Source organism: Haemaphysalis longicornis, unplaced genomic scaffold (genome assembly GCF_048455015.1).
Source record: "Haemaphysalis longicornis isolate Haplotype H1 unplaced genomic scaffold, Haemaphysalis longicornis Haplotype H1 scaffold_2, whole genome shotgun sequence".
Classification (NCBI taxonomy): domain Eukaryota; kingdom Metazoa; phylum Arthropoda; class Arachnida; order Ixodida; family Ixodidae; genus Haemaphysalis; species Haemaphysalis longicornis.
The window spans coordinates 139,465,476-139,490,663 of record NW_027526295.1 but is presented as its reverse complement, the minus strand read 5'-3'; the positions used below and the strand labels follow the sequence as shown (position 1 = coordinate 139,490,663).

Sequence of the window (25,188 nt, the reverse complement as noted above, 5' to 3'; positions counted from 1 at the left end):
CGCTAATCTTCACAAACCTGACAATGTGCATACCATCTATTACAGATAGCCATGACACATACCTTTTCTCGCCCGCAGCTTGTGGAACAGAACAAAGTTGGCCCCCATACTTTCAATACCAAATTACAAGAATCAAAGGCAGATCTGCGCTCTAAACGGATCCCGACAACTGTTCTTGAATTCTTCGTGTGAGTGATGTGAACAGCAAAATGTCACAATTTTTTTTCTTAGAAGGTGCGCGCTTTTTATATTCCATAAGACCCCTAAATTTTTTTTACTGTCTAATGTCAGCTAACATTTTTTGCACAAACGGAATAACTCTTGTAAAATCATACTTTGTTAGGTTGCTACGAAGATCCTGTGCGTCGTGTTTGTTTGCCTGTTTGTTTGTTTATTTTAACGCAGAGACAGGATAATTGTGTCATGTATTGAAGCACCATTTTTCTGTGTGGCGTTTGAGTTCTCGCAGTTGCTGTGTTTTTATTTCCCTTTCGCAATTCCAATGAAGGCTCGCAAACTTTGTGCATATTCATTGCATGAGCTCTAATCGACGCCTACAGTGAGATATTGCCACTGGAATATATTGTGCTTGCTTAGGCTTTTAACCGATTTATTTACTCCTGTAGCCTGTATCAAAATTGTTTCTCTCTAACTCTCACACACACACTCTCTCTCTCTCGTCTTTTCCGCACGCTACCACTGCTGCGTACCGATGGCAGGAGCTCTGTCGAGCTGCGAAACTGCAGCTTTTCCTTCATTTACTTTTTTTTCGAGGTACATGACGTAAAAATAACATCATTGATTGATTGATTGATTGATTGATTGATTGATTGATTGATTGATTGATTGATTGATTGATTGATTGATTGATTGATTGATTGATTGATTGATTGATTGATTGATTGATTGATTGATTGATTGATTGATTGATTGAAATATGACACTTCAGAACAGGGCACCGCAATTTCTTGGGAACTAGCGGCATGAACTTCAGCAACAGCGGCAGTTCCCAGCCGAAAAGCCCTGAAACGCGCAGGCGCAAGCCAGTACGTTCTAGCGTCGTTTTGTTTGACGCTCAAACATGCTCTTGTATAATAATATGCTTTCGTTGTATTTGTTTTTGGTTTTCATTGTCTGTTTGGTCAAGAACTTTGAAAACGTATTTACGTGTTCTTGCAACTTGCTTTTAACGAATAAGCTCGATGTTCTTGTGTGTTGTTAACGAAGTTTGTTTGGGTTGAAATTTTGTACGCATTCATGGAGCTGGCTTTACTTCACCCTCGCGCTTTCCATTCAGTGAAACAACCCATTTGGGAACTTTTCGAGTTATACAGCGAATGACGCAAAACTGCATCAGACCTTTTTACATCGCTGACACTTCAACGCAAGTAAAACTAAGAGCTTGAAACAATCTTTCAAATTTCTTAAGAAGCATTGCAGCATATCACCTGTGGTGGTTTTCAACGGAAAGTTAAATCAAAGCCAGGTGAGCGCACCATTACTGTCGCAACGAAGAGCAAATTTGTGCGAGTCTAGTGAGACCTTTATCTGCGCGATACCGTTCCTGCGCTAACGTTTAAACGTTTTGATCGGCAGCAAGGTCTGCGCAATCGGCGTATATGTGCCACATATCACACTTGTCCTGACAGAGAAGGCAAGGGACGAAGGCTGCAGCTAGGGTCATGCTTCACGTCTAAACTATTGACCTCATCGCCCCGATGTTTAGGTGAAGAAAATGGGGCGTGATCACGGAGAGCGATTTGGTTGCATCTACCTATGGACTAACATTTCGGTATGCTTTTACATACTCGCACTTTCAGGCACCAATCAATGGTACTTGAGCGAAGACAGATAAACTCAACATTCATCATCATGTGTTGGGTTGCACTGGACTCGATACTGAACCCCAAAGGTGTTTTCCCGTAATGTCAACTCCCCACCTCCCCGAAATAATTCGCATATTACCTTCTCCCATGTCGTTAATCTTACCTTTTAGATTCTTTGAATCTTTGCCCACTGCCGGACATCGTCAAACCGATATAAATTGTGGCTCGTGTGCGTATCAGACGGACGTCGCGAGACCCTATGCTTCCACAAACACTCTCCGCGTCTTTGAATACTTCCATTTCATTGAGCCGGACGCACCACTCACCTATAGTATAGATGAATTTGTTTATTCTCTCATTCATTTCTTTCTCCTTCAAAATGGCCGCCACGAACCTGGAACGCAACTCGCGACGGAGATGAAGGGAGTAGGGCTAGCTTCTGGTTTAGAGTGGCTCACTTAGCGTTGGGTCTCTTAGTCAAGATCTAGTTATAAATATCGCCGCCGCGTTTGACCACGCACTTAGCAACTTCGCATGATGGCAGCCGGTTCCATATCCTGCCACTAGGCGCGTAGCAACGGTAAGGCACCACAGCTGTCCTGCCTGAGCTAGGCTGGCGCGAAGGCGTCACTTACCTCGTTCCCACGAGCCGTTCTAGCGAGCCACTCGCGTCTGTGGGCTAAGTGCTCCGCAGACGTGGTTCCGGGTCCACACAGTCGGATAGCCAGTCCACAAAGTTGGGCCCACGCGCGGAAGAAGCCCCCAAGGGGCTGAGTGTGATAGGGGCAACTGGGAACGGAACTAGCAAAATGGTAGATAAGTCAGGGCGGGACCGAAGGTAGAAAGCTCGAGCAACCTGTTTCTTTTGCTGACAGTCCGAAAAGGGAGGATTCCCAGCTGACTTCCGTCGTCGCTCAGCACCCAAAGCCGTCTTCTCATCCTTCCGAACCTCCCGGAGCCCTTTCCGGCTTCCTTCCTCTCACGGCCACCGGCGTCGTTCATAATGCATCGGCCTCTGAGAACGCGCGAGCCAAAACTAATGAAAAGAGCGCATTCTTCTCATTTAGCCGACAATGGGAGGAAAGGGGATAAAGAACGTCAGGAACCGCGTCACAGCGTGGCGTCGTTATAAGCCGACCTTATTTATCCTCGGCCAAGCCTGTCGAGGCTCTCTCTTTGTGCATTGATGTTATCACCGCCGCTAGTCTTCCAAGCCTCGTATTTTTTATTACGTCCACCACGTAGTTCGGTCATCTCCTGGGAACTGGTTTTCTTTTCTTCTTTCTCGTTTCTACGTTCTGTCAAGGCATCTGCGAAGCTCCATTGATTCCATCGCGGCCCCTCGAGAGTCTAAAGGGAAGAGGTTGCCCGGGACATGGGGATGCAAGGGAGAATTTTAAGGCCTCTCTATTCATGTCTGTCCGAGCTCTCATCATTCCAAGCATCCGAGGAATCCTCTAATTGAAGTCGGAACGATCCAGCTCCGTGGGGAGCCGTTCTCGCGAACGGTGAGAAAGGGCCCAGACCGGGCTCAGTGCCAGTGAGGCATGCCATTGAATATGTGGCTGGGTTTCGCAGCCCAACAGCATGCCTTGCAGTGAATTAGGCCTGCCCTCCTGGCGCGATGGCCCCGATGAAGCATGAATAGAAAACTCAAAAAAAGGCACTGCGTTTCCACAGCGTGCTTAAGCCGCCATAATTTGCTTATAATAAGGTGTAATGTATTGAAAAACCCTATGTCCCTTTATGCATGTGTTCTTATTTTAGGATTGCGGGTAAACAGAAGCCTTCGCTAGAAACAATGTTAAATATGAGCGAACACCCTGACCGCTTTCATATTCATCTCTCGAGTCTCCGTTTCGCCAGACAATCGTAACGAACTCGCATTTTAGGACACTGAAGCTGCGCTAAGCATCATGACAACTGAAAATCAGAGCGTGTTTGTGTGCTTGTCACCTTACGGAACTTTCTGCACATTGCGTTCGTGATTGTATGTCTGAAGGTTTCAGGCGACAAGTATCACCCGGCCTTTGTGCACGGAATCGGGAAAGCAAGGAGCCAGGCAAAGGTCATGCAAAGAAACTCGAAACTTCTTTAGCTCCTTTCTATAATTTCTCCTTCCAAACCTTTCTCCAACTGTCAGGAACCTCAAATTTTACCGTCTAGACTGATTTTCAGGCTACCCTCCTCCGCTGTCATCATACCTGAGAGCTTTCCTTGAATACGCCATTTTATCCCTCCATCCAAGCGCCGTCACTGTAATGCGGATTCTTCCCTTGGATTCCTCAGTGAGGTCGCGCGGGATGCAAAGATCAAAGATCATGTTAGCGTCACGTGCGTTGCCTGGATATGTGCGCTTGAGGGATCGGAGTACACGACCTGAGTTTTTTTTATTATAAACATGTGACAGAAAGCGCTCGTGTTGTGTCTTCCTTGTGGTTCGTTTTTCCGAGTTATGAACATTGAATACAATTCAACTAGGCCACTTTTTCGTACTTCCTCACCTTTTTTTATATTCTCTGCAATTAACTGGCGAACAGTTAGCCCGAATCATTCAGAGTGAGGCGCCTGCTATCTTGTGTGTCAGCTCATCTACCGAGATCAGGCATTTGTGTGCTTCCGCGATTCGAACAAGTTGTTCAAGCTGCCCCTATACACCCTCTTGCACACCACCCCCAGCCTGAATTAGCCCAATCCCAAATCCTTCATAAAGTGAGGGAAACACCCTCATCCTTTTGCACGTCTCTACCTACATCGCCTCTCATGTTCCGATTACGCCTAGCTAGAGAGTCCCTCCGCTGAGTTTAGTTGTGTGGCGTCGCCACGGAGCATCCTTTCCTTTCCGTAGATCACCACTGCAGACACAATCTTGTTCGTTCAATTCGAGCATACCTTTCTCTTTCCCGAAGGTTTTTGATGAGTCGCCCAAGAGTAAGAGTGCTCGCTAAGCAAGTCTGCTCTCCGCGCTGAAGGTGAATCTTTCGCGGACGTCATACGGAAGTCACAAAAAACTTTTCGTCGACGTACTTACCGGTGCTCGCGTTTTGTCCATCAAAGACGATGGCACCACCTAATAATGCTTAATAGCTCCTTTGTCCTGTCCGCTTCATTCCTTTCCTTGTTTCTTGTCATATTGCCGTTTACAGTTCGCTATCTCCGCACTGCTTACGCGTGCGGGTCCCCTGTTGCCAGCTGTGTGCATTAGATGTCTCGTTGAAGAACGTTCATGTTCCTAATCAATTGTAATGCTGCTGAACTCCTCATTTTGCACTGAAATTATGCCGGTGCAAGGAGTGGAAGTTTTTCTAACTCAGTCATACCCGGTAACCATTAATTAGCGGTACCGGTCGCCAGCAGGGGTCCCCGTAGACATCTGGAAGAGGTGTTCGGAAGACGTCCCAAGAATGATCACGTAAGGTGCTTTTACAGGGCAGATGGTTGTCACTGTTCGTGAATTCTTGCAACAACATGCATTATTTCCGAGTTTGTTTGTTTTTTTTCCACCGAGGCGAAATGCCGTAGAATTTACCAGGAATCTAAATTCACACGCTGACTTGGGTGTGGTAACGTGTGATCTTGTGGTAAACAGTTTTAATCCGCGTGCCCGTGCAGCAGCAATTAACATTTGGCGTGTCAAGAACTAGACTAGAAACATGCCAAGCAGCATGATGTCTTTTCCCCGAAAGACGGCAGAGGCACATAATCTACCTCCGACCTCCATGCTTGGCAATATCGGACAAGGGTTGCACCTGTCAGGAACGCTGCACCAGAACACATTATAAGCACAAAACTTCGAGAGCCGTACTTACCGGCAGCACAGAGCAGCACTGCAAGATCTGCTCGCTGCAGCCAGCAGGTGATTCTTCAAGTATTTGCCTATCTACCCATCTTATTTATTGTGGCATTCGAATGCGTTTGCGGCTGCAGTTGAAATTAAGCCGGAAAACAGCGATGGCATTGCTACTATGACGTCATTCAAAAGCATAAACAATGTAGAAGTAATAAAGAGCACCGAGAAAGAATAAAAAAAGTTCCTGCGACACTTAAGACGTGTTGTTGATTCGGCAATGCAAAAGAATTAGAGGCGATTGGCGAGCGTGTCCTCTCGTAATCGTGATCATCACCTTACCTTTGAGTCGTTTTCGTTCCGTCTGTTCGTATGACAGAGGTTCGTAGCCGAATATCCGTGTTGGTTCTACAGCTATATACGCTCAAAGTATTACCATATGCAGCGAAGGCGACAAGCGGCGCGAAATACTTAACGGGTACACCAAAACAGAGAGTCTGGGCGACAGCGACAAGCGAAAATAATTAATGCACTGTCACGGATGCTCTCTGTCGCTGTCGCTCGTTGCTGTCGCTCGCAAGCGCGCTGCTTTAGGCCGGTCAAAAGCGAGTGACTACGAAGGCCCGTCGCTGTGGCCGCTTCCGCCGGCCTCTGTAAACATTTCTCCTCTTGTCGCTGCCGCCTACACTGTGTGCTTTTCCCACTGGGTTACGTTTTTTGCGTCGTTCATCGCCGTCGCCGCATGTGATTACCTCTTTAACGATATGTAGCCGTAACGCTTAGTTCGACGGGCCAAGAACATACAACCTCATTCTACTTCTAGCTGCCGGCACTAGATGAAACGTCAAGCTGAAAGCCTAACATTAGGAGTAATATCAGTTCGGAACATACCAGCCTCCCCATTACCATTCACCATCTGTTGCGGCAGCGCCAGCCGATCCCAGGTTTCACTGCATGCCGCATGATGGCGCTACTGTTTCAGGGCAAGCAAAGTGGATATCGTGCGGAACCGTCCATTGCTACTCGCTTATTCCCTACTTCTAAATATAGCAAGCTCGAATTGACAATGTAGGCTTCAGTGCATCTCTCCATCACGTCTTCAAGGCGAAGACCACGTCGCTCCCACTAAGTCCAGCTTTTGTCAGCCAGAGTCTTCGGCGTCTCTTTGCGTTGGAGATGCCTGCTCTGTTGAAACGCATTCGTAATGGAATATCCCGGAGTTATATTTCCACACGCAACCGATTTGCGTCATTTTTTATGTACTCAGTTAGTTTAACTTTGTGTACGAAGCTTCCCTGGAACTTTTTGCGACAATCTCAGCATTCTTTGACCGTTTTTAGATGCGGAGCATCTTATAGTCTGGACATGTCCCGCGTCGGCGTCCGCACTCACACTGCGCATGCGCAACTCTCCTCCTTCCCTCTCTCCCACAGCTGCGCGATACTCCCTCCATTTCTTCTCTCGTACCAGCTGCGTGCACTTCGCTTTCGCTTCTCCCGCGTTCTCGCTTCTGCTTTCGCGGCGCATGCTCGTCGCTTGCGCATCTCTCCTCCTCTTGTCTCCTCTCCTTCAACCTTGAATGTAAATCGGGTAGCGCGCTGCGCACGTGCAGTTCAGCGCTTGCTGCGGTTGACTCCACTCCACTCCGTTCTTCCGATGAAGTTCTACCAAAACAACGGAAACACACCGGAACCCCGAGATGCCCTGCATCCACTCAGCGTTCCCTTCGGGAAGATGGGGCTAATTTTTTCGTTCTTTGCGAATTTGGGCATTTTGTGTGCAATTCATTGGCCATGAATGCGTTGTATATTCGAACTACCAGCTGACACTTTTGCGCTGTTATTTGGCGCGTATGATTCGGTGGCAAGTAAATATTTGGACTGGACTCACTTATTGAAAAAATTCTGTAAGCATGTCAGATGTGGAAAAAAGCTGTTAAATACTTCACAAATAACGCTAAATCCCTGAAGTGGTTCACAAATGGTATACCCTCATCTGCCCCATCGCTGTCTTTATCGGGATACCCCAACTCCAGCCACGTTAGACAATATCATGTGACTTGTCTCAAATACACCCAGTAAGGAGACTTTACACCTGCAGTTGACATAGCCTCTTCAATTACTGTACCTTTATATTCATGAGAACTCTTACGAGTGCTATTTTTAATGAACTGGGGTCTAACCCATTTAGTCTACTAAATTTCTTCCGGTTTTACCACTTTGCGTAAAAGTAATCCTCGTCTCGAAGGTTCACGAGAATCGGACTCCACCCCCCCCCCCCCCCTGTTGACGACTTTGCACCAAACTTGCATTGCTCTTCTACCCCTTTTTCCGGTACCCTTTCTCCTCCCGGATCATCGGTGCCTCTCTCAACAAAAGTATAGCATTACTAATCATAATAATCAGCATAAACAGCAAAAGCCTGTTCGTGTCCAGTCCAGCATCCTCTCCCAAAAATATCCAGCCACCTTTATCGTAAGATAGCCGTGCGCGTTCTTTCCCTCTAATTTTATTTCTTCACCCCTCCGTCGAGTACTCGGCCTGCCCCATTTTGTGTACGGTTCATGGGTAGCCATTTCGTTAAACGGATGGTCTACCCGTCGTTCACACATATTCCGTGTCCTGCCCTACCATTTTCATTTTTTCTTTATTTGAACCAAAATGTCTTCCACCCGATTGTTTCCTAATGTGAGCTCCTGTTCCGCAAGATGGTCCTAAATAAACACAAAAATATCAAAACTTAAGCTTAGTAGGCATTAGGAGAGACCAGACGTCAAGTGCGTAACTATTGCTACTGTCCTTAGACGTGGCTTTTTTGTGATTAATGGCTTAGTAATCATTACCTGCATCATTACTGGCAAAACCTGGCATGAAACATCCGCGATATTCTGTTCCAAGATAGGTACAATCCAGACACTTCCGGTGTGATGCAGAACGTTAATCAAACGTTTTGATGTGTCGCGCTCCGCCCTCAACCCGACCTAAAACATACCAAACGACCCTTATTTACCAGAATACCTAAAAGTTGGCACAGAGAACATTTCGCAGCAAAAAATCCCGGAGACTTCAAAACTTTTGACACTATTGAGACTCGAAGCCAAGTCGTTCGCACCAAAACCCGGAATTCGGCCAGTTGGCTTTGAAGACTAACAGCAACAGCATTGCTTCTTTTGCAGTTCTTCAAAATAATAGAACGATTATTAGAAACGATCTAGTAGATGGCACTGGGTGCGTACATAAAGTGCTTGGCTCTCACCCAGATGGGAAAGAAAGGTCGCGAATCCACCACCTGCTAATGCTCGTCATCACTACTAAGTGTCAGTACATGCACTCATCACACAATACAGAAAAAGGGAAAAAATGCGCAAAAGCTACACTTTTTTATTTATTGCACTTAGGTGTTTCGATACAGACAACATGTAAAAAAAATCAATTTCCCTTTTTTGAAAGGGCGTTTTATCAAGACAAGCCGCTTGGTTTCATCGAGTCACACACATCGGGCAGGAAAATCAGAATCTGCATCCCTTCACGTAGGAAGAAAGGTTCTTTCCTCGGCACTTGTTCTTCCAGCCGTACCTGTCAGTGACAAAGAAGAAAAGCGTACAAACAGGAGCACTTCAGATTCCTGTGCTGCCGTTGCTCTTGATACCAGCATTTTTTCTGAAAACAGTTCTCTTGTGTAGAATTTCTCGAATGATACACTCCCGTTGCAAACACGCAAAGATGAGGAGAGAAAATGGGGTCTTTTTAGCAAAACAGCTACCACGCGTTTGCACAAAGCACACGTGGATGACCAATATCAGAGCCGCGAATTGAAAGGGCATCGTCGTTGCGGTCATTTTTTTTCACAAGAGACTCTGGATACTCTCTGGTATAAAACTTTTCAAATTACCCTCTTGCAACCCCCCCCCCCTCTTTTTATCTAGTATCATTCGCTAAGTCAATATGTGGGCCCACACAGCTTAAGTGGCTGGGAGATGAGGATCAGGGTTCTTCTCGCCATGATGGAAAACGCACCTTTTTTTTGTTAGAATGTGGAGTGTACGATAGAGAAATCCAGGCTCGCCTGAGCACGTGCGCTTCAGGTAAGAGCAAATGCGGTAGTAAATCTGAAGGCAAACACAGTATACATTACCATGCATTGAATCCGTGTCTCTGGTAGATTTTCTTTGCACATTTGATGGATGGAGCGATGTTATCCGACTGAAGAGCTGTGACGGAAATTAAAAAAAAGTGAATTACTGCACAAATGAAGTCCTCAAATAAATTGCAAATTGGTCGCTTGAAATTGTGTGCACGACGTATAGTTTATGGTCAAGCTACGAGGTGTTACATCAGAGGCTTTCTGTTGCATAGGAAGAAAAGGCCGTGTGTTTCCTGATTACACAGAACCTTCAGCCTCTACCATCGATAGCCGGATCAGCATGGAAACGCAGGGAATGCAGGCACTTGTAAGTCCAGCGTTAACACGGAAAACACCGTGGGACAACACAGCATGCAACGATTTACAACACTGCAATGTCGTGCACCCCTTTCGGCGCTTTTCTTGAACGTTGCCCTAGGGAAACATTTGAAAAAGTCTCTGAAGTGCATCATCACCGTTATCTGCTAAACGCAAAGTGAAAAATTCACCTGGTTTTGATCTTGGTCTACCTTCCTCTTTAAATTCCTCAAACTGAGTCTTACAATTAAAAATAGCAGTTACAAATCAGCAGATCGAAGTGTTCAGACAGGAGGCAGTTCAGAGCAGTGATGTTTTGCTGTTTCTCGTGCCGTTAGACTACCTGTAGTATATAAACACTATACGTCGGTCCATGTGTGCTTTGTCCCAAAGGACGCCCACAATTGTCCACGTCATCCTGCAACCAATGAAAACCTTCCAAGAAGGGAACCTGTAGTACAGTCGATTGTGTGCGTTCAAGAAGCCATACCTTTTACCTCTTCTTCAGAGTCTGCTAAGGTAGCAGTAGCAAGTCGAAGTAAACCGTTAATTAAACTTCAATTCGGTGAGAGCGTAAAGCATCCGGCTACTCTGCTGTGAATATGTAAGTTGACCTAGCCCACTTAATGCGAACCACAACTCGCCCATTGCAAGTGCCCAGAGGAAAAGTAGCTGAGCCTACTGCAACACATAAGCAATAACATCGGTGTCATATATATTCCTGTGTGTGATTTGCCAAGCCATTTGAGTGTCGGGTAGGCGTGATACCACGTGGTATTCTTCAGTCCATAGGTACATACTGCGGCCGAAATTATAAACTCCACTTTATAAACTATCTTACCTAGACTCTGGTCACCTTCGTCGTGAATTCGAGCATGATAATGAGTTCAAACGACAAATGGCGTCACCACCCTGTCCTTGCCCTCCCCCTCCCTGATTTGTGGGAGAACCTGATTACCAGCGGCAACCTGTGCGTCCAGCAACCTCTGGCCTCTAACGCATCGGTCGCCCGGTCATCCGTCGGATTCCCGGACTGGGGAACGCCTCCTCCCCGCACCCCCTACTTCATGGCTCATTGAAATTTCCTACTATACTACTACTGCTACCACTGGTGGAAAAGCTAAATATAGCGGTGACCTACGGTGTGGCGACCAGCAACTATATAGCCGGAAGAACCTATAGCAACTGTTGCTACGGGTAAACCTATGGCAACACGTCGTTTTACATGCCCATGCAGTATAACAGCGAATCCCTTTTCGCCAAATTTTTCTTCGTCTTTTAACAAAGCGTCATCGTCACGCCTCTGAATTTCTAGAATACTGCAAATTGGTGTTAGAATACTGGCACTTCTGTGTTCTTTTCTGTCTGAGTAAAACATTCAGTTTTTAGTCGGTGTGCATAGTACTTTCCTCTGCTCTTTGTCCCGATTATCGCGCTGTTAAGTATGATTCTGAACCAACTGGCCCATTTTCCCACTTTGCTACTACAACTCCTCCACGCAAACTGATACAAACCTGAGCAGGCAACTTTACAGATGTTGTGACGACCAGGGCTGCACCAGTAACCATTGTTTATCTAGAACAAAAATAAAAAGACAGTGCATGTTAGTTTACGACACCGCAAGAATCAGGGTCATACCAACCACAACTCGCACATTGCAAGTGCATAGGGCAAAATGTAGCTGACACTGGTGAAACACATAAGCTATGCGTCGGTGTCATATATGTTCCTATGCGTAACTTGCCTAGCGATTTGAGTGTCGAGTGGGAGTGATACCGCGTTGTATTCTTTGTGGCATGCGTTACCACAGCTCGCAGGGAAATACTGCGCCCCAAATTAAAAACTCCACATTCTCGCGGCACATCCCTTATTATGTATACAGACGGGATAGGAAGTGTTATAATTGCCGGCGTGCCGTCAATTCGAACCCGGCCACAACTTTCCATTGTACCGGTAATTCAGCTACGGCCACAGCATGCCCGTTCCACCGCGTGCCGGCGTGCCTGCAACGCAGCAATTCAAACATGGAGACGGCGCGCCGGTGCTTCAATCACCGTTACCCGCTGCTGTAACTTGTGGCTTGTGGCTTGTTTCTTTTCTAATCCGGTTCCATGGAAGCGGCACCCTTATCGCAAATAAGTGACGGTCCTGGTTGTAAAAACAAAAGCAGCTTTAGGTGAAAGTCGAACTGGACGTTGCCCCGTCACTGCAGTGCCTACCACTCTCGGGGGAAGAATATTTTGAAACACCCGCGAGGGATTCATGCTATTAACGCACCTTTTTCCAATACTGGTCCTCATAGCACCCGCCACGGCGAACTAAAAAATGGCTGTCAGGCACGTCCCCAAAAGTTTCGCTGTCGAAAAACTCGTGCACAAAACATTCTCGCTTTTCAGGCCCTGCCGAACCCATCTGTCACCCCTACCAGAGTCCTTCAATGCCTTTCTGGTCATGAAACTTCGCCATCACGCTATGGGAGAGCTTCATACGCTGCCGCGCCCGGGCGCTGGTGTTGATCGGAGGGCAGCCGGGGGCGTGGTCAGAGCTCGTTTGGCAGGGAACGGAACACGGAGTAAGATAAAAGAGACGCTCGCCGCCTATCAGCAGTGCGCGTTCGCTTTACGTGTCGTTGGCCGCTCAAATGGACTTATCATTTTGTGAGTGGCGAAAAAATTTGGTGCGAACGGGCATGCTGCTACTGCGTTCCGGCCTGCCGGTATGGCTACAGAGCAGCGGCGGCCGCCCGATTCCCTCCGATCTGCGGAGGCGCCCCTGGCCTTTGTCCCCGTACGAAACTTGGCCAGGAGTTTCATGACCAGAGAAACATTGAAGGACTCTGCCCCTACCTTGCACATGAATGCTACGAAAACAGGCGCGCATTCCAGAGGCTAATCTGCAGTGGGGCCCTTTTCTACTTTTTTTTATCTTTGGTACTCCCTCACTGAGAGCCGTGTGATCGCAGCGTGTTCAGCCTCAAACGTCTTTGCCATTTTCCTTTGTAAGCGTTTTTTTTTTTTTTTTTTTTGGGGGGGGGGGGGGGGGGGGGGGGCACGTACAAACTCGCCATGAGCTCTTCAAAAAGAGACAATAAAAACGTGCAGCGCTAGGATGCAAAGCCCCTCCTCGAGCAGCCAGTTCAGGGTGCGCTCTTCTGTTTGTATTGCCTGAGGCGACTGCCTAGAATTACGTACTAACAGCCCGCGTATGCGCACATCGCTTCCGGAAAAAAGGTTCATTGGAGAACTATGCGACACGCATCCCAGACGTTTCAGGTGCGAACAGCACTAGTCGGTTCACATGCCGTTCATTCTTATGGGGAATGTTTCTACGAGTTCCAACGACATTCCCTTTTATGGCGACTACCCTCAATACCTAATGGCGTAAAGAGTGTTTTGCAAGCTTGCGCCTGCACACCGCCCGGCTGACACGCAGGTGGCCCGTGCCTTCAACCGTGCGCTCTCGGCAAGGGCTATTTGGCGAGCTAAACCGCCTAAAAACCAACCTACATTCTATAAAAAACAGGCGAAGAAAAGTTGCGAACGATGCCTGTGGTCGGCCGCGCAGCCGTCGGCTTCGAAAAAACACCTTTCCAGCGGCGGTCTTTTCCAGCTGCAGGATTAACTTAATATATAGTTATAATAAAGTTACTGGACAGTAACCAGCTGCAACATTAACTATCCAGCCACGTTGTAGCTGGATATCGGGTGGTCAGCATTCGCCGCCGCCGGAAGTGGCCAGGTGTACATGGAGGCCTCAGCCAATCAGGCCTTTCTGCTTCTGATTTCCGGTGAGGGCGCGGCCTTCCAGCAGAAGAACAACAGACAATCGTTTAAAGTTTCTTTATCACGAGTCTAAACACGTGTCTTTTAAGGGCGATAGTCTTTCTTGGGCTACTTGAACGAGAAAATTTGGTCTGTCTGTCTGTCTGTCTGTCTATCTGTCTGTCTGTCTGTCTTTCTGTCTTTCTGTCTGTCTGTCTGTCTGTCTGTATGTATGTATGTATGTCTTTCGGTCGGTTGGTAACTCGATTCAGCCACCCGGTCAAAGTGAAACAGAAGCTGCAATATAGGTTTATATGTCCACATCCAAATCTATGCGTCCAAGTGCGGTGGGAATGTTCATACTTGTCAAGATTGTTTAAGAAGAAAAATTACGCCAATATGAGGTAAAAAATCAACACATAAATGATATTTGCAGTGTTACTTTCATATTCGTGGATGCATTATTTTTGCGATAGTAAATTAAATACTGCATCGACTGCACAAAAAAATCACTCCGTCGCCTGCTATCGCCCGCGCAACTATACCTTCTAGCGGTATTTTAAGAAATCAAACGGAAACAGTTACGAAAGGTTCCACTAGATAGGTTCCACATTCCGCTTGGAACGCACGTGGAGTAGGGCAACGTAGTTCTATGAACGTTGAAGTAGGGCGCCTCGATTGACACCCCTCTCCGCCGTATGGCAGAGCTGGCCTCGAGGCACCCGGCCTGGAGCAGTGGAGAGCGGTAAATTTCAACTGACTTAAGCAAAGCTTTTGCGTCTTTACCTTGGGAGGAGCGCGATGGAAGAAGAACAGCATGAGAGGTGAGCGGGAAAGGGAAGCGAGGCATTTACTTGGCAAATGTTGACCGAAGTCGACATTTGCAACGAAAAGAGCAGATACGGGGCGAAGTTTTTTTCTTCCTCACATCGACGAAAATGGGCCGGAATGAATGTCTGTCGTTCATCCGGCTGCCGGCGGCGACTACCAGATTAGCATCGCTTAATTAATATCTAGCTCGTATGGTGCCTAGCCCGGCGAACAATATTCCCCTTTTTTAACGCTGATGACGTCATTCGCCACCTAGTCGCCGGTTTTTCGCTGGAAGGAGGTTGGTTTTCTCTGTCATACCGCCGGAGAATAACCGCTTTCACGACGCCGATGACCGCAAGCCCGTCGCCGGTCGTCGTTCGCAATTACGTCGTCAGATTGCCGCTGCATAGAGGTTGGCTTTTAACTATGAGGTGCACGTATGAGCGGTGGTGCCGTGGGACACGTCATGTAGACTCGCTTGAAAACCTGTTCTTTCGAGTGTGCGTGTGTCTGCGTTCCTGCAAACCTAGATTCGCTGGTTGCATACGGGACTAATGCAATTAATTCAGGGCATTTAATCGCAAAACACTACTAACTAAGTGGTTACGCCCCTATGTTCCCCCTTAAATATTCCCAACATTTTTTTGCGCTGAACAATGTTGCTGTGTATAAACCATGTGGTCCCCGATGTCAGTAGTTGGGGAAGCTGCTTGCCTGTACACACACTTTTTGTACATTCTCATGGTGGGGGTATGTCCTTTTTGTAACCGTACAGCCCCCCATGAGCTATATGTGCTTCAGTAGAGCCATTTCAGTGACGGAGGGCACCTTAAGCGAAAGAAACCTGCCAGGGTTCGCCAAGTTCGGCGTACGTATCCGTCCCTGGTGCATTCGGTCTAACAATTATACACGCTAAAGCTAATATAAAATCGAAATGCTAATCGCTGAAGAGAAAATCAAACCTGAAAAATTCCGTAGTCCTTGCTTCCGTTCTTGTTCCTGTTGATAGCCCTGGAGTTTAGGCTACTCTCAGCTGTAGCCAAGCAGATCCCTGGAACGAGAAAGCCGTTATGTTAAGAAGAAATCGGTCACTTTTGCCTGTTGTCTCTAGACTTTAAAAAAACGTGGCTGAAAGAGACCATCAGCACATTTCCGTGCTTTCTATGCTATTTCCACATGATAAAAGTATTCCATAACAGAAAGCGCCGTGAGACAGTTTTGGCCAGTAGGTGCGAGTGCCTCAGTCCCATGATACTGATGGCGGTCCTAACCTGTGCTGACGTTTTTCTTGGTGTATATTAAAGCATCTTCATCAGAAACGCCTTCACAATTTGGATCAGTTTTATTGCTTCACGCATTTGACTCGACAAATGGGAAAGGGCAAGCAAACCGAGCCAGAGGGCTTCCCGTCAACCATTTAAACGCTGACCAACCATGTGCTCGAGTTCTCTCGCTTTTTGGTATTTTATTGTGAAAATGTGATCAAATCATTTCATTGTCCGCTAACAGGACAAGGCAGACAGCAGGCGGACAGCGCCCGTGACAACTTGCTGAACGGATTCCTCACAGTTCACTTGCGCATACCTTCTGCCTTCACGTTCCTGTAAGGGAACGAAGATAAGCGCGAGTGTCGATGACTGCTGTTGGTCGCTTCAAAACGGCAAAATTCAGCTTCAAGCTAAGATCCCCGTCCAGCTATACTGGCGCAGGAATTAAATAACATCATTTGAAACCCCAGTTGGTCTCTCCCCAACCAGGCTGCCTTGTGCTTCTAGACTGGTCAGACACGCATGTGCCTATCCACAGTGTACTTTTTGAGCGAGGCCTTTACGTGGTACTTCTGTCGGAGAAGCAGATACCGTAGTTGTGCTTAACCATGGTAGGTTGGTTATTAAAATACACAAAGGGCTGCGTATATGACTGCTTCGCTCAAGCTTCGTCGAAACGTGACAGTCGTCTGATACCCCCTGCCACATAACTCCGTCCTTACCCTCCCCCTTAGTCACCGTCACCATCTTCCCCTCCACTTTCATGCTCCTCATCTTCTTTCTCTCTGTAGGTGCAGGAGGAGGAGGAGGAGGAGGAGAAAGGCGGGCGGAAATGCCGAGAGGTTAGCTTAGCCTAAAGCCTGATATTCTATTCAACACTGGACAGTGGGGAAGGGCGTTCAGGGGATAAAAGATAGGGAAGCCGATAAGGAAAAGGTATAACTGAGGTTTCATTTGTGCTGAATAATATGCCCACGGATTAATCATGGTAGTAGTTTTTGTAGTTCGGAACATTCTTATATACTTCATGGTCAATCATTATTTCACCTGTTTTTTTTTTTTGTTTTTTTTTTGTCGGGGGTAGAAGGAGGGCTGCTTTACTAAGACGTTAACACCAAGGCCTCATTCAGTCACAGTTTTTTTGCGCCACGCCTTGACTTTCGCTCACAAAGAGTCAAGCAACCACGCTGGCGGTCCTAATAAGCGGGTCATTAAAAAGTGCTTGACGTTCCGACTCCGGCACCTGCAGGTGACCTGGAATAAATGCTCCTAAGCACCCTGAGCAGCAGGCGCCTTGTGAAGCAGCACCGTTCATCTCTCACCCGAGCTGTATGCTGCAATCTTAAGCTTGAAGCGATACCCGCAAGGGCCAAGGACAGAAGTCCTGCTGGAGGATAGAAATTTGGACATGTGTTCCGGTTCCTCGTCACAACGAGGTACTGAATGCACGGCGCGCTGACCAGTCGTCTCGTCTGGGCAATATCCTGCGACCCCCACGTTGTGCTGCTTTCTTTCCCTCCTCCCTACACTTCTAATCTCTTCTTTCCCCGTTTATCTGTCTGTCTGTCTGTCTGTCTGTCTGTCTGTCTGTCTGTCTGTCTGTCTGTCTGTCTGTCTGTCTGTCTGTCTGTCTGTCTGTCTGTCTGTCTGTCTGTCTGTCTGTCTGTCTGTCTGTGGGTGCCTGCGTGTGACGCATTTTCAAATAACTCGCAGCCTGGAGCAGGCTCGCGCGCTATGCCCGGATATGGCACCCCTCTTTTGTCGAGTTTTTCTATTGAAGTGGAAGCAATAGTTCTTAGCCACCTATCTGATTGGCAAATACATATAAAGCTGCTTTAACGAACATCTTTCGAGAGAGGTCTCCGCACGTAACGATAACGTCAGGCCATTGGGCGGACTGTGCTTTTACTTCTGCCTCTGGTCGCCCCCTCGAACAGCAGCTGTTCGAGGGGGCGACCAATGAGAAAGGCGAGAATCTCTATACGTAAAGTTTATCCTTCTATGCACGAGCCTTATTAATCGAGTGCTATTTTAACAGACGTCGAGGCCAGTATGAATCACGCAGGTGCTGTTTATTGATGCATGAACGGCAGACCCTGTCCTGGTGTGCACTCGGAAGTGAATCGGCTCGTTGCCACCATGCAACCTAGCAGAGCATGACGAAACCCCGGCCGGCTTTATGTGAGTCACGCCGAGTGTGATAGTGATGCGCAGCAGCGGAGCAATGAAGAAACATTTAGCGCAATCAGTTACTTTGCCATGTTATCATGCAAAACCCGCCTAGCTACATAACCAAGGTTTCCTTGTATGTAAAGTGTGTGTATTGGTACGGTGATGCTGAGGCGTTTGAGGTGGTGAAACAGGGTTTATTTACAGGGCTTGGGTAAGGACCATCGCTGCTGGCTGGTGGTGGTGGTGCTGCGCCATAACAAAATGGCGCATACCATGAAGTTATGCAGCCAATACTATGGTCTTCCATTTTGTTTCCTTTTATTCTTTTCTCTGCCCCACTATGACGTAGGTCGGTCTCTGTGCACGGGTGCGTCCAGCCTCATAAATTCTGATTTTAATTTAATGGGAATAGTTGCAGACTTTGTATTTTGGTGTTTTCTTGCGCTCTACAACTTTTTAACTAGAGCGAATTCTTTGAGCTTACTCCATAAGCAAGGTAACTAGTCCATCATATCTCCACACCCACTTACACTAACCTTTAAAAATACATAGCATATCCAAAGTTCTCGCGAGCGCTTTTCACTTGTTTTTCAGGTAGAAACATGCGTGTTTTATTATCGAACCTGTTTTATTGGTCTTTTTGCCGTAATATTAGTTTTAAGTTTTAGTTCGGTAATATTAGTTTTACTACCGAATCTGTTTTATGACATGGCTGTTTTATTAGTCTTCAATATCTCCACGGAGCAGCGCAAAAGACAAGTACACGAGGAAAGGAAGCAGACAGGACGGCGCCGTCTTGTCTACTTCCGGTCTCGTGTTTCCTGCCTCGTGTATTTGTCTTTCGCACTGCCCCGTCAAGATTTTCATCCACTGCCAACTCCTTCAAATGTCGGTTTCTATTATCTTTCATTTGCCTATAAAATACCGTACTTTGCCGTGATGTGGCCCAATCATACTTGCCACTATCATCCATGGTCGCAAGTATCATTTGATGTGCAGGCCGCTCAGCTATGGGACGACGGCTCGAAAAGGCATTGTGTCAAGTAACAAAGGATTTGCATTATAAATGTGAGTCATTTGCAAATGTTGGATATCGCCTATGTCTGCGAATAACTGTGACGCGTGGTGCCCGACTTAAGCGAACTATACTGAATACCAACGCACGCGGTCAGCAACAGTTTCTAACTGCACAAAAAACGTAATTTTTCACGCCTATACAATCATTATCTGACTCTATTTTTGTATTCAAAGTATACAATCATCATACTTGCTCTATCTTTACGCACTTTGTACTACTTAATTATCTAAGCGACTGAAGACTTCGAAGCTTCAACACCTAGCTTGTCATTTTCTTTCTTGTCGCTTTCAGGGTAACACGTGGAGGTGAGTTTACGTGCAAGGAATTATGCCCCCCCCCCCCCACCCCCCAACTACACACACACACACACACACACACACACACACACACACACACACACACACACGCACGCACACGCGCACGCACACGCGCACGCACACGCACACGCACACGCACATGCACACGCACACACACACGCACGCACGCACGCACACACACACACACACACACATACTTTTTTCTTTAACAATGGTTTTTAGCATGCCGAAAAAAGTTACAGCCGTTCCACTCTACGTGAAAACTGTCGGAAATGCAGAGCACTGATTCGCCATAATGGGCTGTAGCGCCGTTATCCGCTCGCTGCTACCACCCGACGCATTTCAAATTTCCCGCCTTCGCAGTGCTGGCGCGCCCCCCGCCTGAAACTGCGCCACCAGGAGTTCTGTTCTTTTTGTGCTTGTTTTCCCTCCCGCATCGCCGCCCGACGTTCACGAATGGCTGCGGCTTCTCGCTGGCGAAGTTCGGCGTCGGCGGCTCGCTTGCGGCGCTTGCGCTCAGCATCCGCAGCACGCCGCCGCGCCGCCTTCTCTTCCCGCGTAGACATTGTCGATGAAGTCGATGGTGAAACGTGAAACGTGCCGTGAACCCCCTGCCGCGGCTATGACGCAACGTGGAGCAGCTATGACGCAACGTGGCGTGGCTATGACGCAACACAATCCAACACAATCCACTTTAATCCAATCCAATCCAAATCCAAACCAATCCAATCCAATCCAAGCCAAGCCAAGCCAATCCAAGCCAATCGAATCCAATCTAATGCCAGACCGACGGGGAGCGATGCGGACTACGACTACGGACGTCAACGCGGGTGACATCGTGAGTTACTGAAATGCTCTGCATTTAAAACACCACATTGGGTGTAAGCTGCGCCGTAACCACTCCGATTCATTTGAGTTTCCCTGCATTGTTTTTTAGCGTGTGCTTGGATTCGTCTAGACAGAATTCTTATTATTAGAGGCAGGATTTCAGGCAAATTCCGATTCCGTTCTTTACATTCCTATTGCCCCACTTTGAAATATACGCATGAATTAGAGGTTAAGAAGAGCTCTTATGGTGTTCTTAAAGTGCCTATAAATGCGTATTTTGGTGTCTGTGTGTAAATGCCTACAAATGCCTATTTTCCATATCGGCCCTATACGAACCCTACTTAGCCCCACCTTTCGCTTTCTAGTGCAGTTTCAGGCTATTATTCATGTTACTGGGCAGCGAGCCTTCACTGCTCGGAACTCGAAGATGTTCAACCTAGCACTCTAGTCCAACCAACTCCCCGAAAACAACCGCCAGCAGCAGGGGAATGGGACGCTCATTCTCAGAAACAATAGGCACAGTTTTGAATCCAAAAACCTGGAGACGGTGGTAGTTCCTATGGTTTCCCAGAATTTTCGCAGTGATTCTTAGGCTATATTCCGCGTGCTCTCCAAACATATTTCTTCGTACGTGTGCATCGAATCCTCTTTTTTAGAAGCACACTCAAATCTAACTCGATTTTTTTTTTAACTCAACGGTTGAGCATCGAGCATGCCATTGTTAGCAGATCTCTCTTATGTTGAAACGCCGACAACGAAACATCACTGAGAATCTGCATTTTCTGATGCCTTAAAATTAAAACTGCCGGAGGCTCAAAATACGCATTTTAATATAAAAAAAAAAATTGGCAGCGGAACACCTTTTGAAGAACGCTCTTCAAATGTGTAGAAGTGTATTTGGCCCGTGAGGGGACGTCTCGCTCGTACAATTGGGATAATAATAACTGTATAGGAGAAAATTGCTGGAGTTTTGCCTAACAGTCCACATTCAAGAGCATGTTAATCTCTTGATACATCGTGGTCCCTCTTGGGTTTATTTTTTGTTTTTGTTTTTCTTTTGTCGTAATTAAATTGCATCAGGCAGAGATAAATTCGCGCTTTTTTAATCGTTATTCTCAGCTGTTAAGTGTTTTTTCTCATGTCTATTTCACTATATGTGACGCTCGAGAAAGCGACATTGGCCATTGATAATCATGTGAGCAATGCGTGTGCTCATTGAAATAAGCCAATGGATCGCCATTAGTCCAGCAGTTGTATGAGACAATTAAACGGCTATGTTCAACTGTTGGTGCCGTTTCGCCATCATGCACAAGAACATCTTTGGTTTCCTGTCGTAGAGACAGGTCGCGCGCATCTGCGTTTGAAATATTCGCGTTTGTGTAAAAATTTATGTTGCTGGATTTAAGACATTGGTGGCTTTAAAACATTGTTTTGCCTGCATATTTTTCGCGCCCGAGATACTCTTTTTAATGCTTTAATTTCCGGTCTCTACTTGTTGTTATTCACAAAAAATATGACGGAATTTTTTAGAAAAGGTATTTGTTGATAACAGATAGCTAAAAGCCGATTACGTGGTTATTTTATCCGTTTGCAAGGTACATTTGCAACTAGTGAATGCGTATGTGTCTGTATCAATGGGTTTTCCTCACAAATTTCAGAAATTCTCAAAAGAAAAATTAGTGCCTTTCCACTCCTTGAAGAAGGACGACCTGCAAAGGTGGACGCAATTCCCGGTGTGCACAAAACCAAACGTTTTTCGTTATTTGCGATGGAGCATATTTCCTAGCCAATTAGCTGAATGAACCTCTGACGGATCCAAACTTTGTTCTTGCAGATAAACATGAAACTGCCTGTGTCCCTCCCGTCTCGTAAGCATATGACTGCTTGTGTAAGGCCGGGTTCAGACTGTTGTCGCAACTGTCGTAATAACTTTAATGACGTCATTTCACGTCTCAGCCAACCTAAATGCGTGACATGGCATTTTTTTACGTCCATCGATCACGATACGGGTTTTGCGTCGGAAATCTCTCACACTACCTTTCCTTCACACGTTTCATGTGTCGCCACCAAGGAGCGCACTCCCCCTGACACTTTCCCCAGACGCGGTTCCATTCTCCGCTAATCCAAACGACGTGACGTTTGTGCGGGAGGTTCAAACACGATATGCAACAGCATGCTCGTTGCTCCCTTGTGCGGGGCTAATGCGAACCACGTGACATTTGTGCTGGAGGTTCAAACACGATTTGCAACATGCTGGCCGGTGGCGGTGCCGCACTTCTAGGTAGCAGCACAGTAGCGCACACCGCCGTACGTTCGGTGATTACGTGAACACTTCCCGAGAGGCAGCAAAAATGCTCCGTGACCGAGAAGTCTGCAACTCGTGCTCCGCACAAATTTCATATTATGGAGTGTAGTAATCCTAAGTGCATTTTTTACGTCCATCCGTGCTTCTGCTTATTTTTTCGCAATCACCTGATAAACGCATACCGCCGTTAGCTGCCGCCTGCGCAACTTGCCAAAGCGGTATCGGTGGAGGAGGGGGGAAAACAATTGTGAAAGGGGTGCCAGCGGTGGTGAGGAGGAGCCCGGAGCAGCGCCGAGTAAATCGATGACGCCGGAATGAAAACTGGGAAGGGGGGTGGAGGGGGGGCGGTAACTTTGCAGTAAAAATCCCGGGCCATCTCCACTAACGTGAAACCTGGTGAGGGGGGAAGCATGCAGTGCATAAGTGTATTCTTGGCTCCTTGGCGTTTTTGCCAACGGAGATGAACCCATTAGGGTGTACAGGAATACAGCTTTACTGTAAGTCTCTTGTCTTTGAAGCACGAAGCTCTCTAGCGCGAGACGTAACGAGTGTCCTGGTGTTTTTTCAGTACGCGTTATGTTCTAGCGCGAGGGGTAAACGAGTTTCTTTGTGTTTTAGTGCCGTGACTACATGAGACGAACGACGATTACGACGACGACGACGACGGTAGGAGACCCCAGCGGCCCCAGCCCCGAACGGACTTCGCCTTTAAAAAAAACAGAAATCACCCCAGAAATAGATGCGTATGCAGACACTGAACGACAGCTAGATATATATCAGCGATGGGTGCAATTTAATTTGTGACGAAAGCAAGGAGAACATTTCTCGTGCAAACAGATAGTTCTGACTCTGAATCTAATCCCGACGAGAGGGTTGAGAATGGGGTAACCTCAATTGCTAAGCGTACTTAACTAAGTGGCACCAACGTATTCCACACGTAGCGGCGCCGTCATTACTAAAATAACTGCCATTCCCGGCCGAACAAAAAAGACGACCTTGCACGGCACGTCCCCGCTGGCTCATCACAATTACGGGCTTAGGGAAGTTGTCTGTTCTGGAGCAGAAGTGTGCAATCCTTCTCAAAAATTTCTAACCAAGAGAAGTTTCATGGCCACAAATAATTGAAAGTTAAACTTCAAAGTTCCAGGCTGACCGAACAGTTTTGTAGCAGTGAGGCAAAAAAACGGTTTCGCTAACTTTCTGGCAGAAAACATTTCAGAGGTGAGCTCCTATTTTGAATTCTTCGCGACCTAGTCACTTTGTCATTGTCTAGAAATATTGAGAACGGTTGCACTGCACAAGCACTAGTCGCCACTGAAGGCGGGTACTCACAGTCGGCGATCTTGTTCTTGGGAATGCCGTTGCGTGTGAGTATGGACGCAAGCTCACATCGGCCGAACTTCTTGGCGCTGGACGCGCTCAGCAGAGCAAACAGGATCACCACGGCAAGACGGCGCTTCATCGTGTTAGGGCGTTTATGGACAGGGCAATGCGCTCCGATATACAAGGCGACCGGTCGAAGAACCGCTTCTCTTATGCCGCGCGGGCTCCGTTTGAAAGAAGTCCCGGAAAGACTGCCGGCTCTCCCCCTCTTTCTTTCGCTTTCGAAGATATCTCGGCATTGGTCTTCCGTCCTTGATATTTGGCCCTTGCCTTGGGAAGCGAAATATGCTGCGCTCGGAACGGATGTGTTTGCGCCAAGCTGGGAGCAACCTGCCTGTCACGCCGTTTCCTGTGCCGGCGGAGTCAGCGATAAGGCGCAAAAACAGAAAGAACGAACAACGTCGAGGGGAGAGATATGAGAGAGTGCTTTACCAAATTGTTGTTCGAGTACGCAATGCGCGCCAGAGCGTATTATGAGCAATATGTCAGCCGCGTCCGTGAGCTATCCTCGTGCGTGGCTGGGGCTTTTCCCAGGGCCGTCCCTTGGGTCCGTCTAAAGTTCCTTAACCGGAGCTTGCCCTAAGCGTGTGAGTACGAAAACGTCTGGCGCTGTTTACACGCCGCCGATGCCAAGAGTGAAAAACAGCCGTACAAAGGGCGCTTGTATTTCCGTTCTTTCCCCTATTTTTAGCGTAGTCGTGTTTGTTAGGTACAAACCGAGAAACGAAGGGGGAGCACCGGAAAAAAATAGGTCAATGGAATTAAAGTTTCAACGGTCTACAACGGCGAATTTTTTTAGCTGATGTTTTGGGTCACAAAATAAAATTGCACGGCACGTCAGCGCTAACGAGTGAGACGATTTACGAGCGAAGCTGATGGCCGCGTCCCCTTGTAGTTTGCCTAGGATGTTGTTGGCTTTCGTTTTCAGAATCCGCTATCTGTTTCCATGTAAGTGTTCACTATAAGGCCATCGTTAGCGATTATAGACACCTGCTGCGAATGTGGCCGATTCCCAAACGTGTCACGTGGATGTTTTCACTTGGGCGAGCCACATTAAACAGGATACATGGACGCCAGAGAAACGAGGCAGTGGGGTCGCTGAAGATTCATGCGCACCTCTCTGTGTCGAAACACACTCCACAGCGCTACAGATTCGCAACACGATCTACATATCACAGGCTTAAGACCACGTGCAACGGGCCCAAAAACT

At 47.3% G+C, this 25,188-nt stretch overlaps 1 protein-coding gene across 2 annotated transcripts; it reads right to left on the bottom strand.

Annotated features, from left to right (window-relative positions):
- Nucleotides 1-8,960: 8,960 nt before the first annotated feature.
- On the bottom strand, nucleotides 8,961-24,267 carry LOC144169271 (lysozyme c-1-like). 2 transcript variants are annotated; one of them, XM_077698337.1, is made up of 5 exons: nucleotides 23,928-24,267; nucleotides 15,590-15,678; nucleotides 11,568-11,628; nucleotides 9,748-9,823; nucleotides 8,961-9,188 (listed from the first exon to the last, which is right to left on the bottom strand). In XM_077698337.1, exons 1-5 carry the CDS (start codon nucleotides 24,055-24,057, stop codon nucleotides 9,122-9,124), a joined length of 423 nt encoding a protein of 140 aa, XP_077554463.1. In that variant the 5' UTR covers nucleotides 24,058-24,267; the 3' UTR covers nucleotides 8,961-9,121. The 2 variants fall into 2 exon arrangements, with proteins under 2 accessions (XP_077554463.1, XP_077554462.1); XM_077698336.1 differs by lacking the exon at nucleotides 11,568-11,628 and having other exon boundaries at nucleotides 9,128-9,188; nucleotides 23,928-24,165.
- Between the last annotated feature and the right edge of the window lie 921 nt (nucleotides 24,268-25,188).